At 43.0% G+C, this 17,185-nt stretch overlaps 1 protein-coding gene across 2 annotated transcripts in view; it reads right to left on the bottom strand.

Moving 5' to 3' along the window:
• Nucleotides 1-17,185, bottom strand: part of ITGBL1 (integrin subunit beta like 1) — a 330,496-nt gene that overhangs the window by 39,079 nt on the left and 274,232 nt on the right. For both annotated transcript variants that reach the window (XM_029604512.1, XM_029604511.1), the window contains exons 8-9: nt 10,149-10,265; nt 4,449-4,595 (exon numbers count right to left, since the gene is read on the bottom strand). In XM_029604512.1, coding sequence (XP_029460372.1) covers nt 4,449-4,595; nt 10,149-10,265 — 264 coding nt within the window. The remainder of the gene's footprint in view (nt 1-4,448; nt 4,596-10,148; nt 10,266-17,185) is intronic.

Here is a 17,185-nt window from a genome sequence, read left to right as displayed (position 1 = left end):
ATAACCAATTCACATCTACCCGTCCTAGACCTCTCATGATTTTAAACACCTCTATCATATCCCCCCTCAGTTGTCTCTTTACCAAGCTGAATAGTCCTAACCGCTTTAGTCTTTCCTCATAGGGGAGCTGTTCCATTCCCCTTATCATTTTGGTTGCCCTTCTCTGTACCTTCTCCATCGCAATTATATCTTTTTTGAGATGCGGCGACCAGAATTGTACACAGTATTCAAGGTGCAGTCTCACCATGGAGCGATACAGAGGCATTATGACATTTTCCGTTTTATTCACCATTCTCTTTCTAATAATACCCAACATTCTGTTTGCTTTTTTGACTGCCACAGCACACTGAGCCGACGATTTCAATGTGTTATCCACTATGATGCCTAGATCTCTTTCTTGGGTGGTAGTTCCTAATATGGAACCTAACATTGTGTAACTATAGCATGGGTTATTTTTCCCTATATGCATCACCTTGCACTTATCCACATTAAATTTCATCTGCCATTTAGATGCCCAATTTTCCAGTCTCATAAGGTCTTCCTGCAATTCATCACAATCCGCTTGTGATTTAACTACTCTGAACAATTTTGTATCATCTGCAAATTTGATTACCTCACTCGTCATATTCCTTTCCAGATCATTTTAAAATATATTGAAAAGCACTGGTCCCAATACAGATCCCTGAGGCAATCCACTGTCCACTCCCTTCCACTGAGAAAACTGTCCATTTAATCCTACTCTCTGTTTCCTGTCTTTTAGCCAGTTTGTAATCCACGAAAGGACATCACCTCCTATCCCATGACTTTTTACTTTTCCTAGAAGCCTCTCATAGCCTCCCTGTGGGTTGGCTGTGAAATCAATTGCACAAACTAGATGTCTCTAACAGATATTGAAAAGCAGTAAAGACACCCATGCGTTTACTGTCCTCATGAATATTTAGATCACTGAGCAATAAAACATTTTCTGACTGTAAAATAAAGGATACAACAAAATTAATTAAACAATATATCCTTTTCAAGTTTACCAGAAGGACGACATTACCAGCAGACTTTCACATGCATTGCCTATCTCAAAGCTTCTTCTTTTCAAAGGCAAACCTGCCTAATAGATAAGAGCAACTGCCTCCCCTCCCTTTTTCCTTTCTTGTGAAAACTGAAATGAAAACCTATGACATTTAAGGTATAGGAGATTTAAAAAATGGAGATGACTGATTATGAATGCTATATCTCTAAAAAACAAAATATCCAGCCATCAATCAATTTTACTACTAAAACATCACTTGCTACCACATGCCTACCTGTCATGCCTCAAATATACCAACTTATCACTACTACTCTGCCTACCTGCCATGCCCCTTATGCCGCCTTAGCGATCTTCCTGACATATACATTCTTGACATGCCCCAGATATGCCACTTTAGGAATCTTACTGCTATCGCCAACCTGCCATGTCCTTTATATCACTCGGTGCTAAAGCTTTACCTGCTTGATTTGCTCCTTATATCACATTAAGGGGTCTTACTTCTACCGCTCTGCTACTTGCCATGCCTAATATTAGGGATGTGTTGGAAAAAATGTTTTGTTAAATTTCATTTTTGTGGTGTTTTCTTCCATGAATAATGTTTATTTTGTTTTCTTTAGTATAGAAAAACAAAATAAACATTAAAAAAAAAAATAGAACAAGGCTTCCCGAGGCCTCCCATCGTCACCACCCATCTCTCCCACCTGGAAAATGCCGGGGTCAGGAGCTTCCCCCAGCCCTCACTTACTCGGACTGGGGTGGGTCCACTGATGAGGCCCATGCCCAGGCTGAATCCTTGGCCTTGCATAAGCCTAGACCATGGTGGTCTTTGCTACCTCCACCTAGGCCCTATGCAAAGACCATGATTGAAATCCTGATCCCGATGCCTCAGTCAAGGCTGGACATTCGGGCCAGATACTGGAATATCGGCTTTGCACCTCTCATGGTGCTATGGTGTGTTGATGCCACTCTTTATACTCTTTTTCTCTTTATCGGTCCCTTGGAGGTTTTTCTGTCACCTTTTCTACTTCGTTCCCTCTTGATGATACCTTAGGATGTTGATGCCACTTTGATGGTGCCTTCAAGGGCTCATGCCACAGTTGTTGGTGCCCTCTTTTGAAGCCTTGTTCTTCCCACTTTTGCTGCTTCTTGGTTCCTCTCATGGTGCCTTGGAGAACTCCTGCCACTGCCGTCAACTAGCCTTTAGGGATCCACAATGTTTCTCCCATGCCCCTTTGAATTCATTGACTATTTTCTTCTTCACTACCTCTTCCAGAAGAGCATTCCAAGCATCCACTACCCTCTCCATGAAGAAATATTTCCTGATGTTGGTTCTGAGTTATTCCCCCTAGAGTTTCATTTTGTGACTCCTAGTTCTGCTGTTTCCTTTATGATGGAAAAGGTTTGATATTTGTGCATTATTAAAAGTTCTGTGTCATATCTCCCCTGCACCTCCTGTCTTAAAGAGTATACATATTAAGATCCTTCAGTCTCTTCTCATAAGTCTTTCAATACTGACCCTGCACCAATTTGGTCGCCCATCTCTGGACCGCCTCCATTCTGTCTCTATCATTTTTGAGATATGGTCTCTAGAACTGAACACTGTACTCCAGGTGAGTCCTCACTAAGGGCATTATCAGCATTCTTCTGGCTTTAGCTATCACCTTGTCACATTCATTTATCATTTTCAGATCACCAGACACTATCACTTCAAAATCCCTCTCTTGGTTCATGCACACCAGACTTTCACCTCCGGTCACATAAAGCTCTTTTGGATTACTGTACCCCAGATGCATGACTCTGCGCTTCTTGGCATTGAATTCCAGTTGTTAAATCTTCAAAATGTCTTAAATCACTTTTCATTCTCTCTACTCCTTCAGGTGTGTCCACTCTGTTGCAGTTCTTAGTATCATCCACAAATAGACAAACTTTACCTTCTATCCCTTCCGCAATGTCAATCACAAAGATATTGAACAGAACCGGTCCCAAAACTTATCCCTGTGGCACTTCGTTTAACATGTTTTCTCTTCAGTCAACCAATATGAAATACATGCCATCATATTGATGCTCACTCCCAAGCTTCTCATTTTATTCACAAGCCTCCTATGCAGGACCGTATCAAAAGCTTTGCTGAAAAATGAGTAGATCACATCGAGCACTCTTCCTTGATCCAGTTCTCTACCCACTGAAAAAAATCAAGAAGATTCATCTAACAGGACCTTTCCCCTGCTGAATCCATGTTGCTTTGGATCCAGCAAGCCACCTGATTGCAGATAATTCACTACATCCTTTCCTTCAACAGAGACTCCATTAGTTTTCCTACCACCGACGTGAGGCAAACTGGCCTATAGTTTCCAGCCTCCTCTCTGCTACCATTCTGGGGACAAGTTATCTTTAGCCGGATAACTTGTTCACTATACAGCTTACTGAATATTAGCCTTTATACCATAACAACAGAGTTGAAAATTATCTCGAGGAGGTTAATATTCAAAGCCATTTAGATGGCTTACTCATGAATTATATATAATAAATCAAAAAAAGGAACAAAATGTTCAATCACTGTAATTATATTGCAAACAAGAATAACTTATTTGAGTGATATAATCAAAATTTGCTTCTTAAATACCACTATTAATGATCATATTTTTTTACATTTTTTTAAATAATTTTTTCACCATATTAAAAATGGAAAAAAAGTTTTTGGGGGTTGGTTGAAAGTTTAACATATTTTTTCCTTTTTTAATATGGTGAAAAAATTATTTTAAAAAATGTAAAAAAAATATGATCACTGATAGAGGTATTTAAGAAGCAAATTTTGATTATATCACTCAAATAAATTATTCTTGTTTGTAAGATAATTACAGTGATTGGAAATTTTGTTCCCTTTTTTGATTTATTATAAATATAGATCACTGTTTTGTGGTAGATTATTGTTACTCACAAGTTAGCCATCTAAATGGCAAGTTATGCACCTAACTTCATCTTATCCATTTAAATGTTTAGTTTTGAATATTGATCTCCTCTTGTCTGATTCAGTTATTTTCACCCAATCTAGAATGAGTAATTTGGCCATCTATAGCATGTCATTATAGTTCACACAGCTTCCAGTCCTAAAATTTAAAACTATACATATTCAATGTATGGAAATCTATCCTAACCTATCCATAAAGAAAAATGCATGACTACAAAGACTGGTTGTGTAATCAATTTTTCAGTGATATTACAAAGTACATCCTAATTTATAAACATATTTTTGGCTTTCAAATGCTAAAGCTTACAAGAGATATTTGATATTGAAAGATTAATAATACAATTGGATTAAATGGACTCTAAAAGCATTAGTAAATGACATATAGTAAAGGTTGCATATGCTTGTTTGGATGCATTTAGTTCATTTTCTTCAAAATGCTTAGCTTCAGCTGCTTACCCTTTCCTGAACACAGTAGGCCGTCTGCTGATTCACATAAGCTTTTGCTTTCTTCTTCTGTCATATTACATTTTCTTGCATACTGGCACTGTTTTCCAAACCATCCAGCCTCACAAATGCACCGACCACAAGAGCAGATGCCATGTTCTGCAAAGAGAGTGAATGAAGGTGCAAGTTAGATAAACATAACAATCACATTTTTTATCTTTCGAAAAATATTGTTCTTTTATGCATCAATCAGCTCTGCACATAATTTCCTAAATTAATTCCCAAGACAGATCCAATTAAAAAGATAAAACATGAGGCAAGCTGGAAAGAAGAAACCAAGAGATAAACATTTCTTGAGTTTTTTTTTTAAATCAAATTCCTCAATAGTTTACTGATAACCAAATACTTGCTAATTACCATTTTTATCAGTAGAAACAAAAGTCTTTGGGATTTTCATAATGAAGGAATGGTGACCAACTTTATCCAGCAAGTCACTTTACAATTACCTGACCATTTATTAAGTGTCTCAGTCTGAATCACATTACAATTACCTGACCATTTATTGTCTCAGTCTGAATCACATTACAATTAACTGACCATTTATTAAGTGTCGCAGTCTGAATCATAATGTACAAATTCAGCTGCTGAAGACCAACAGCCCTTTATACAACTGGACAACTATGGGGCTCTTTAAAGTAGACTGCCTAGTTGCAAGCTACACATGGACTTTTATACATGAGTACTTGGAACCTAATTTTCAAATGGAATCTAAGGGGTAGATTTTGAAAGTTATGCGTGGGCGTAGATTTGTTAGTGCAACCCGGCATGAACAAATCTTTGCCCGATTTTATAACATGCGTGCGCTGCCGCGTGCATGTTATAAAATCCAGGGTCGACGCGCGCAGGGAGGTGCACAATTGTGCAACCTGCGCACGCTGAGCCGAGCAGCCTGCCGGAGGGAACTATTTTCCGGCCCCCCCCCCACCTTTCCCTCCCTTCCCCTACCTAACCTAACCCCCAGCCCTAACTAAATCCCCCCCCCCACCTTTGTTAAGAAAGTTACAACTGCCCTGTTCGGAGGCCTCAGCCACGCCCCCAGAATGCCCCCGGGCCGGCACCTCGCCCATGGCCCTGCCCCCGGAACGCCCCCGAATGCCACACCACCCCCGAGACAACCCCCGACATGCCCCCCAAGCAAAGCCCCGGGACTTACGTGCGTCCCGGGGCTTTGCGCGCGCCGGCGGCCTATGCAGCATAGGCCGCCGGCGCGCAAGTCCCCTGCGTGCGTAAATCCGGCTGGAATTACGCGCGCAAGGCTTTTAAAATCTGCCCCTAAATGTATGAGCATACAAATCGCATGTGTATTTTGTTCTTGCTATTTGTGTGGGTGGCTGATCGGAAGCAAAATACCACATGTACATGTGAAAATCAAATGTATGCATGCTGCTTTCCTTCCTGCTGTAAACAAAGCCCCAGGAATGAAGCTTTTTAACATGGCTAAAAGTACTTACATTGTTGAAGCTTGTGCATGTTTTGAGCTGGGTTAAGGAGGGCAATCTTTCAGCCAGGCCAACTTACTCTAGTAAATGTTTATTTATCAGGGTAAATGCCTTAGAAAACAATCCTCTGCAAGTCTATCCAATCATTAATAAGTAACAGTATACATAATTACCATAAACTAGTATATTTATCATTTATGATAGCCTGTTAGAACTGTGTACCCTAAACTATTCCCCCATGGAATCCAAAAATGATGACAGTGATAAAACTGCCTACTGAAAATTCTTTGGATGATAATGTGATAAATAATATATAATATAATCACTAAGAATCAGTATATTTAAAACTGTGCAACCTATCTTTCCTGTAGTAGCTCCCTCCTGTTGCGAGTGCGGAGGTGCGGTCGCTTGCTCTAAAGGAATGTGAGCCCCTGGGCCATGGTGCGGCTCAGGGAAGAGCCCCAAGACACGCGGTGGAAGGTGAGAGTGTTCAAGCACGGGCTGTAGCTGGACTTGAACTGCACACATGAAGAGAGGCCTTGCACCACGAAGCACCCTACACAGCCCCCCATGGGCTAGTCAAGGACCACAATGGTGGCACGCCAGGAAACGTGGACAAGCAGGAAACCTGGAAGCAGGATGAAGAGCCGGAGACGGGGACATCAGGACCAGGACTGGAACATGGAACATCAGGAACATGGAACAGGCGATGAAGGAGCTCTGACGAGGAACAGGACCAGGAACATCAGAAGGAGACCAGGAACATCAGGAACATCTAAGGAAGAGCCATCTAGACATGAGACGACCACGGGGGACCTTGACCAGAGAGAGATACCACAGGAAAATGTGAAGATCCGATTCGAAGGCCCTGAGAACAAGCTGAGCCCTTTTATAGGGCTGGACGAGGCACGGAGTGATGACATCATGTGTTGGGGCCGCGGGGCTTTTCCCTCCACTGGCCCTTTAAATGAAGAATAGAGGCACACGCGCCTGCCTATGCAGAGACCCGGGGAAGCAGGAGTGGGCAGTGGCGTCGGCGGAACTCCTGCCGCACGAAGAGGCATCCCGGCGGCGGCTTCCGTGCCGCGAAGATGCAAGGTCAGCGACGGCTTCCATGCTGCATGAAGAGATAGTCGTCTGCGGCTTCCATGCTGCATGAAGAGGCGGATCAGCGGCAGCTCCCCTGCCACGAAGAAGCTGAAAACCACGGCGGAGGCCCCTCCTGCTACGTACAGCGGCGTCGGGCTGCACGGGAGTGGCAGTGGCGGTTCGGGGCGGCCTAGACAGCAAGAAGGAGATGTCCTGCGGCATCGGGCCAGGGGATGGTTGGACGCTGGCTGGCGCGGGAAGTGAGAGGCTGCTCGTGGGATGGGCTCGTAACACCTCCCTTGTACCATTTCTCTGAATTGAAATGCTTACTTCTTTTTTGCATTTCCAGTTTTACACACATCATGGTAGTAATAGATTCAGGGACCCATAGCAACAAGCTGTAGTAAGTCATATTCATGTAACTTCTCAAATTCCTTGAAATAATGGATTTGCAAGTTGTATAAAGGAGAAGTATAATGCATTTCCCATAATAGAGTGAGACAATACAGATTGAACCAGCTAGCAAAACACTGATGTGATGTTTTATACAACAAAAATAACCAATATGCAATTTTTTAGCTTTGCTTTTCGGTGAATAATTGAAAAACCCAGAAATGTCAATTAAAAAAATTACATATGAGTGAAATTATATACAAAGCTTTAGCAAAAATGCTCCAGTTATTGCTCAAATGCCCCAAAACTAATTCTGATCAAAATCTAGTACGTTTTGCAAATTGATGTGACATGATCAGCTGGGACAAATTGTTGTTTGCTCCATCTCCACCCTGCCAAAGCCTAGCCTAACCAAAAACACTCATACACAAAAAGTGGATTAAACATAAGGCCGCAGTTCAATATAAGTTAATACAACAAATTATCCAAGCCCAAACTAATATTCACAAGCCACTTTAATCCCCTAACCAACATGGTAGCCGACACTGCCACAACATGCTAGCCAACACCGACACAACCCAGCAGTGCTGGCTTACCACCAGTCCTGGCTTCCCATGTTAACCATCCCCAGTAAGCATCTTGCCAAAACCTCCCCATCACAGTCCCAATGGTAGAGGTGAAATATCAACTGGTCAGTGTGCCCAAACAGCTGCAGGTAGACCAGGCCTAACAGCCTGCATAGTGCCGCCTTAAACTGCCATTTTCCCGGAACATAAGAACATAAAATATGTGATACTGTTTCAGACCAAGGGACCATCAAGCCCATTAACCTGTTTCCAACAGTGGCCAATTCAAGTCACAAGTACTCATCTTCGAGTCTGGGAACATATTCCTCAAAGCTGCAAAATTTGGTCCATATTAGACCAACACCCAAGGTTATTACCTCCTAAATGAATGATGACTGCTTCAGGTGGATGAAAAGATCCCAGCATCCATTATCCAAACTCCATCAATTGGTCCCAATGCAGGTCTCTCAAGCTGCACCAACAAAGTTTGACTCCCTCTGAAGCCAGTCCCAGATGTGCGCCATAAGGGTGGAGGATCGTTCTCTCATGAGCGCAATAAACAAAAGAGTGGCCCACAACCCAGGCACACCCTTTGTCCTCTAAACGCAAGTGAACACGTACAAGAAAAGAACAACAGGTGAAATTAAACAGACCTTACCAACATCCCATCAGGCCCCAGGCAAATGTACAAAGCAAAGGCCCTCGATCACCAATGACCAGTGCTCTGAATGGCTTCCACCTCATTACCCGCCTAGGCTGCCAGCATGGCTGCTCCAGTCTGGAAGGAATTCATGCTGTAGGCCTGAGGATCTCTGCCCGGGCACCAAGTAGCTCTCTTGAGGATCCCCCGCAACCTGAGAACAATTGAAAGAGGACCTGTTTTCATGGATTAAGAAGAATGAACCCTCCGCTGGATGAAGCACCACAAAGGCCTCCTCACTGTTGACTGGGCAAACTGCCGCATGGTCGAGGACAACTCCATGACCTCTGGCCAGTCCGATTACGACTTGTTTATCCACAGCTGTTGCACACAAGATAAGAGGTAATGAGAAAGGCTGCCAACAATTTAAACCTTCTTGGCTTGGCACTCCCTACCCATCTGCCCCCCCCCCAAATGCAATCAATCACCATGTTTTAATTTTTAAAACATAACCACAGGGTCAGGTGGCAGAGGATGCCACAGGCCAGGCTCTATGGGGTGGGCTGGGGTGGGGTTGAAGACCGGAGGCAGAGGAGGAGCGAACGCCCCCAACTCTATGATAAAAATGGCCGGGTGAGAGCTATTCCCTGGCCTCCACTTATGTATGTAAACCTACTGGTAAAACACAACTCGATATATTCATATGAGTTCTGATAATGTAACCACGTATACTGAATTTAATCAAGGAAAATATAAAATACTTTAATAAATCAAAACAGAATTTTAAGTATTTCTATGAGTAAATCATTAGAATATATGTAAAAAATCCACAAAAGCAAGGATTATGGAAGAAACTCACAGGTTGATTTTAAAAGCGTGCACATAAAAATGCTCACATACCTGCATATGTGGGCTGCGCGAGCAACGCAGATTTTAAAAAGCCACAAAATATGTGAGTCTGTACCTGTGCACGCATGAGGAATAAGGAAAAGGGGCAGGGCAATGGGAGAGGGGGAGAGGGAGCGGGGGGAGTCCTGGCTGGTCGGGACAGAAGAGTGGTACATATATCGCAGTTTTTTCTGGTCCGTTGGTCACCAGCCTCACTTTAGGGAAACCATCTAGGAAAGGCCGAATACTGGACGGTTGACAAACCTAGTTGTTTAGCAGAAACCTTTAATGATCAATTTCTACCATTTTCACCACCAATATAAAATTCAATGTGACATTCAGTCATATTTAAAACAATCTACACCAGAGCTCAAACAATAAAGAAGCAACTCTTTCTATAATCCCCAGAATGCAAAAGCGCTGCCCATAAAATAATGTTCTTCCATTTGCTATCTGTGAGATAGTGGTGAATACAAGGTACTAAAATAATTGTAAATATTATCTATTGTCTAAAATAATTGTAAATATTATCTATTGTCTAAAAACTAAAGGAAAAAGAAAACCACAGAAAAGTTGGCAAAAATAAAAAGAATCAAAATGAAAATCCGGTGCTAAAATGAAACTGATTACTACTCACCCCCACAGATTTTCCCATCCATGTCTTCACACTGACGATCGTCACATTCACAGTTCTTGCCATGAACTCTTTTATCTCCAGGAGGAAAACACGTGCACTGCCCACATTCACATTTGCCTGAAATGATAACAGACTGTTAATGTCAAAGCACGTTCGGCAGAATCAAGATCAATAAATGATATTCCTATCCAGCACTTCAAATACAACGAACGATCTAAGGGCCAGGTTTACTACGGCTTTTCTCTCATTCCGTGTTTATGGAAAAAAAATGCTTAGTAAATGAGGACACGTTATGGTCAAAGCACAAGGGGAGGATTCGGAATAACTGTTAAATTCATTTCCACTGGTAAAGCAGTGATTTAGTTGCGAAAATAAAACTGCCCGACACAAAAGATGGGTAAACTTTCATGCATATGTCCTGTATGCGCACAAATGTATGTGAATTGAGCCCAGGCATCCCCAGTTACAGGACACAGATGCATATATTTGAATTTAGCTGGTATAATTGCATGTGATAACTTTGGTAGGATAGTTTTCCAAACAAATACATGTACGTAAGTTTGCTTTAAAGATTGTTGTAACTTTTATGTATTTTTGCTGATTTTTTTTTTATGTGGACTGTAACAAAATCACCCCAAAGTATTGTGCAAAAAACATCCACATGCCTTTCTTACATCTGTGAATGTTAATTAATAAGAGGGTAATTTAATAATTGTGCAGGTAGGGGTAAACTCTGCAAGGTGAATTTTAAAAATCTATGCATGCACCAAAACTGGGAGATGGATGCGCATGTATTGCTTATTCGCAGCCACCCAGTTTTATAAAACAGCCATATGCACGCACAAGTACAGGTGCGCGAATATCTCGCATTGGGAATAGAGAGGACGGAATGTTGATGGGCATTCCAGTAATGCGCTGAGAGATATGCACGCATCTATATATGTCTTAAGTTACTATAGACCTGTTTCAAACTTACCCATGCTTGCTAAATTAATAGAAAAAACAGTACAAAAGCAACTGGCTGAACATCTAGACAACAATAACATACTTTACCCCTCACAACACGGCTTCAGAAAACACTATAGCACTGAAACATTACTAATCGCACTAACAGATAATGTATTACGGGGGTTTGACAGCGGAAAATACTACATTATGATATTACTAGACCTGTCAGCAGCATTTGACACAGTAGATCACAGCATACTAATAAAAAGGCTTGAAGAAATAGGACTACAAAACAAAACAATTGAGTGGTTCCGCTCCTACCTACACAATAGATTTTTTCAGGTACAGATAAAAAACACAATATCAGACAAAATCAAGCTAATGACTGGGGTCCCACAGGGGTCAGCACTTTCGGCGACTCTATTTAATATCTACATGCTGCCTCTATGCCACCTCTTGGCAGGACTAGGGATCATACACTACATATACGCTGACGACATTCAGCTAATCCTACCAGTAGAGGAAACAATTGAAAAAACACTAAACTTAGCAATGTTGTACCTAGATATAATAAAACAACTATTAAGCCAAATGGAACTGGTAATTAATATTGAAAAGACAGAATTCATACATCTTGAAAGAAAAACCACTGAATTAATACAGAATCCCATCAAACTTAAAAAGGATCAGATAGTGGAACTAAACGAAAAAGCCAGAAACCTAGGTGTAATAATTGACAATGAACTCAATCTTAAGCAACACATATCAGTGAAAGTTAGGGAAGGTTATGCCAAACTTATGGTTTAGAAGGCTAAAACCCCTATTAACCCAAGCGAACTTTAGAACTGTTCTTCAAGCACTTATATTCACGAGCATAGATTATTGTAACACACTCTTCCTTGGATTACCACAATCAACACTAAGACCACTCCAAATCTTACAGAACTCTGCAGCCAGAAAAAGCAGAAGAGATCACATCACTCAAACACTCGCTGAATTACACTGGCTGCCAATTGAACAAAGAGTGCAATTTAAAACACTATGCACAATCCACAAACTAATCTATGAGGAAAATACTGACTGGCTAAACACTGCACTAGGACTACATGTCCCCCAGAGAAATCTAAGATCAGCCAATAAAGCTCTACTAACCATTCCCTCTGTAAAGACAGCAAAACTGACGCAAGTAAGAGAGAGAGCACTATCCCTGGCCGGTCCAATATTATGGAACACACTGCCACTCGAAATAAGACTAATGAAAGATCTAAAACTTTTTAAAAAAAGTTTAAAAACATGGCTCTTCAAAAAAGCTTTTCACAATGAGAGTGGGGAGTAAGGAATACTAGTGGACAAGAAAGAGAACTCCGGCACACTGTTAAAAGTCAACAAATAGCAGTTATCCCTCCTTTATTATTTATTATTTTTTCTCATACCTAAAGATTAATTTAAGAGTACAGTATTCTCATATGGATATCCTATTATTCATATAAATGGAATTTCCAATCCACAATCCAAATAGCGTATATTATTTGAGTCATGTAACCGAAACTTTATTGGCACCTACTAGCTAATTTATAATCCTAACCAGACTTATTTATGTGCCTATCTGTAAACCGTTGTGATGGTACACCACTAAACGACGGGATAGAAAAGTTTTTAAATAAATAAAATAAATAAATGTATTCACATGGGTGCGCATCCAGATCCATTTCAGCACAACTTTACTTCTGCTATAACTGAGGGGTAATTTCTAGCCACATATCAACTGATTGAGGGGTCTGGGTTAACTGGAGGGAGTGCAGCCTAAAGAAACAGGGGGTCTTGAGAACTTAGCTGTAGACTGTGCAAACTGGTGGACAAACTGTGGCACTGGTCATGTCCTGGATATACCTGCATTTTATAAAATTGTTACGTTTGACCAATCACTGAACCCCAACGCAAAAAGTCCTTTCTTCATGGCTGGGATGCCGCCAACTGGCACCAATATCATCGAGGACACCAAGGACCGCCATTGCTTCTGCTATGCTACACTGTTCCCTAGGCACGCGCACCTGTCCCTTCCTTTTGTTGGCTCCACAGTGGAAAACTGGCTAGGTTGTGTGGAAATGAGGTTGATGCCGGCTGAGTATTTAAACCCTCACCCTGCTCCCAGCTGGTGCTAAGCAACAGGTCCTCCTGTCTAGCAGTGCGTGTTGTTTCCTCTATGCTTTGTCTTGCTCCTAGTTACTTTGTCTCCTTGTCTTGCCTTTGTTGTCTTGTCTTTGCTGTCTTACCTTGTTACCTTGCCTCGGTTGCCTTGTTTCTTTTGTCCTGCCTTGTTTGCCCTGTCTTGCCTTGCTCCTCAGTGTCTTGTCTCTACCCCATCCCTATCTGTCTCGGCCCGATTCCTGGTATTGAACTCTCTCTTGGATATGGACCCCGCTCTTGCCTTCCGCCTGCCGATTATTTGGGACATGGACCACTTGCCTTCCGCCTGCCGATTGTTTGGGACATGGACCACTCTCTTGTCTCTCCTGCTACTGACGCTTGCTCTTCTCGCTGCCTGTCCTGACCTTTGGCCTCTACCCGGTGATTCTGTGATTGTTGCCTCCCCTGACCTCAGCCTGGCTCCAGACTCTCTATTCATCTTTGCCCTGTAGGACCATTGCCTGAGTCCTGCCAACCTCTAGAATCAAAGGGCTCAACTAGCAGGAAGAGGGGATGAAGCAGGTGAAGCCCTAGCTCCGTCCCAGCCCTATCCCTGATACCAGGGGTGTTGTGATCTTCCTGCACTCAGTGCCATATCCCTGATACTGGGAGTGTTGTGATCTTCCTGCACACAGTGCCCTAACCCTGATACCGGGAGTGTTGTGATCTTCCTGCACACAGTGCCCTAACCCTGATACCAGGAGTGTTGTGATCTTCCTGCACACAGTGCCCTAACCCTGATACCAGGAGTGTTGTGATCTTCCTGCACTCAGTGCCCTATTCCTGATACCATCCCCCCAACCATCACCTCAGTGGGAACCTTGGTAACATCAATAAATAACAGGGCAGCCAGCCAATAGGAATACATATTCATTCCTAACTGACCTGAAAAGTGTCAATTTGTATCATTTTCTGTTAGTGCGCACTAACTCCTGGTTAGTGCGCACTAACTCCCGGTTAGTGCGCATTAACTCCCGTTAGTGCGCACTAACCCGATTAACGATTTTTTAACGATAAATAGTTAGAATTCCTATTGTATCGTGTTCTTTAACGATTTAAGACGATTTTAAAATTATCGGACGATAATTTTAATCATTGAAAAACGATTCACATCCCTAATATGGACTGTCTGGGGCTTTTTCCTTGCCATCACATAGTAAGGCTGCTATCAGCTCAAACATTAGAGCTGTACTGTAACTATTGAAGGTGTCACTTTTGCTTTCTGTTCTTTGTTGTAATCATGATTGTGCCAAAAGGATAAGATACTAAGCCTCTATATGTAATGATGTCATTTCAAAATGTATTTACAGATCTATACAGAATGTGCTGTTCAGTTCATTTACAATGTTATCTGCTATTTGCTATCTTATCCTTGCAGAATGTGATTACCAAAGACATATACTTTATTTGAAACAGTTGACTATATGTGTTCACTATTGGTCACTGGTTTGAAAAATACACTTTCGGGTTTTCCCCAAACTACAAGGAAAATTTGTTGTTCGGGTTAGCGCGAGGGGGAGGGGCACTTTTATTAAAAAAAAACAACCAAAAAACCCACCCCCTTACAATTTAGTTAATTACAACCCCCCCCACCCTCCGGACCCCCCAAAACTTGCCTAAAATCCGTTGTGGTCCAGCGGGGGTCCTGGGAGCGATCTCCCGTGCTCGGGCCGTCAGCTGCCAGGAAACAAAATGGCGCCAGTGGCCCTTTGCCCTTACCATGTGACAGGGGCTACCGGTGCCATTGGTCGGCCCCTGTCACATGGAAGGAGCAATGGACGGCCGGCGCCATCTTTAAAAATGGTGCGGGCCATCCAGTGCTCCTACCATGTGACAGAGGCCAGTCAATGGCATGGATACCCTGTCACATGGTAAGGGCAAAGGGCCATCGGCGACATTTTGATTAATGGCAGCTGACGGCCCGAGAGTGGAAGATCGCTCCCGGGACCCCCACTGGACCACCAGGTACTTTTAAAAAGTTTTGGGGGGGGGGGTGTCGGGAGGGTGGGGGAAGCTAAAGGATGTGTTTTAAAGGGTCGGGGTGGGTTTTTGTTTATCGGCTCGGGTGCAGCCAATAAAAAGAAAACGATCGGACCGCACGAAAAAAATTCCCCGATAGTCCCCGAACCCGGAATCGGAACCAATTCCGGTTCCGATTCACATCTCTGTTAACTAGTGAGATTTTAACTGCTCCTAATGGAAGTATAGGAAAAGGGCACTTTTTAAAGTGAACACATAGAAAGTGTGTAGTGCCTGCTGTCCAATATGTGCTACTGCAAATCCCCGTAGAGGTGCAGTGACCCCTAGTGGACATATTCCAAAACCACAGGGACCTTATTTAGAATGGCATTGTGATTATACTGATATGATCCAATCAGAACTCTGCTCGCACACCAAGCTTTCTGGCAAGTGCATTGCTTGCCCTTATAAGATTAGCAGGCCACTCGAGCATGGGCAGAAAAATGCAATCCCTGCAGACATTTTAAGTGTACAAGCCATTTGTCATGTCAGTGATTCTGTTATATCCCCCACAGCCCCCACCCCCCCCCCCTCCCATGTCTGTGCCTTTGCCACAAACACATAGCCAGAGAGGGAATATAGAAAGAAGCATCTCTCTTACCTAAGAGCCAACCGTCAGTGTAGAGGCCGTCCTGAATATTTTCGCACATGCCCGATTGCCTAAGTATAAAGGAATCGTGTCTGTCTCCTGGGTACCTGGGCCACCTCATCAAGGATGCACATTCGAGTGTCACAGACCATTTGCACGTCGATGGAGTGGAAGAGCTTTCTGTTGCAGAAGATCTCCTCCCTGTCACGGGGTGGAATGATGGCCACGTGAGTGCACTCGATAGCTCCCAGAACATTGGGAAAGTTAGCAATGGCATAAAAGCCTCTTCAATTCCATGAAGTCCTGCCTGTCCTGAGGAAATGCTACGTAATGATTAATGCGGTCAGAGACTGGACCAGGTCATAACAGCTGTCTCTGACGGAAAAAGTGGTTTGGGACATTCCTACCGACCCCTACTGTCGTTTGGAAGGAGCTGGTTGCCATGAAATGCAGGGTGGCCGACAGTTTGGTGAGGCTCGGCACAGCGTGGGACCTTTCCGTGACCGGATCCAGATCCCCCCCGGAATTCTTCATATAAATCCAGGATAGCCTGAGAGCTGAGGTGAGACCTGGTGACCACATAATCCTCTGGCATGCCCAGCAATGAGGCACATGGAGGAAAGGTGCGCTCCCTGAATCTCCTCCACCGTGGCTGCCTGTGGGGCCAGTGGCTCGCGCTCTGATGCAGGGGCTTCCCTAGGAGGGCGTGGAACTGTCCTTGCCTGTTCTTGAGGTTGTTGTTGCTGTTCTGCTTGTTGTTGTCTGTGGCGAGCCTCCCGAAGCATCCAGTATCCCCTCCAAGTAAACTTACCACAAACATTATGGGTTTAGGAAGGCAGACCAGGTAAGAACGGGTGTTTTTATGCCAGGAGGTCCTGGTAGGTGTGGCTGATAATACCTGCAATCTGCGATAACAGCCGTGGCAGCGCACTAAAATGTTTTGTTTTTTTACCACGCCGTAAAAAAAAGGGTGTAGTTATTTCTGGCAGTAAATCACTGTGCACGTTAAAGCCCTAACACAAACTGATAAATAACCCAGTTAGCTGGATAAGTTGGAACTTAACCGGCTAACTTGAATATCTGTTCATGCATATTTTAAAAATATGCTTGAATGCTGCAAGGTAGAATTCTAGGTACGTGTTAACGTGGGTCAGAAAATAAATGGGGTAAATCTGCGCTTGGCTATATATATGTGCGTATATGGATGCGTGTGCAAGGTCCTTTACAGCTATCCTCCCAGTCAACACAAATCTCAGATTCTGTTTATTTGAACTATGCCCTTCATAGATAATTA

This window comes from Rhinatrema bivittatum, chromosome 5, assembly GCF_901001135.1.
Source record: "Rhinatrema bivittatum chromosome 5, aRhiBiv1.1, whole genome shotgun sequence".
NCBI lineage: Eukaryota > Metazoa > Chordata > Amphibia > Gymnophiona > Rhinatrematidae > Rhinatrema > Rhinatrema bivittatum.
The sequence above is the reverse complement of the archived record's forward strand: the minus strand, read 5'-3'. Positions and strand labels throughout refer to the sequence as shown.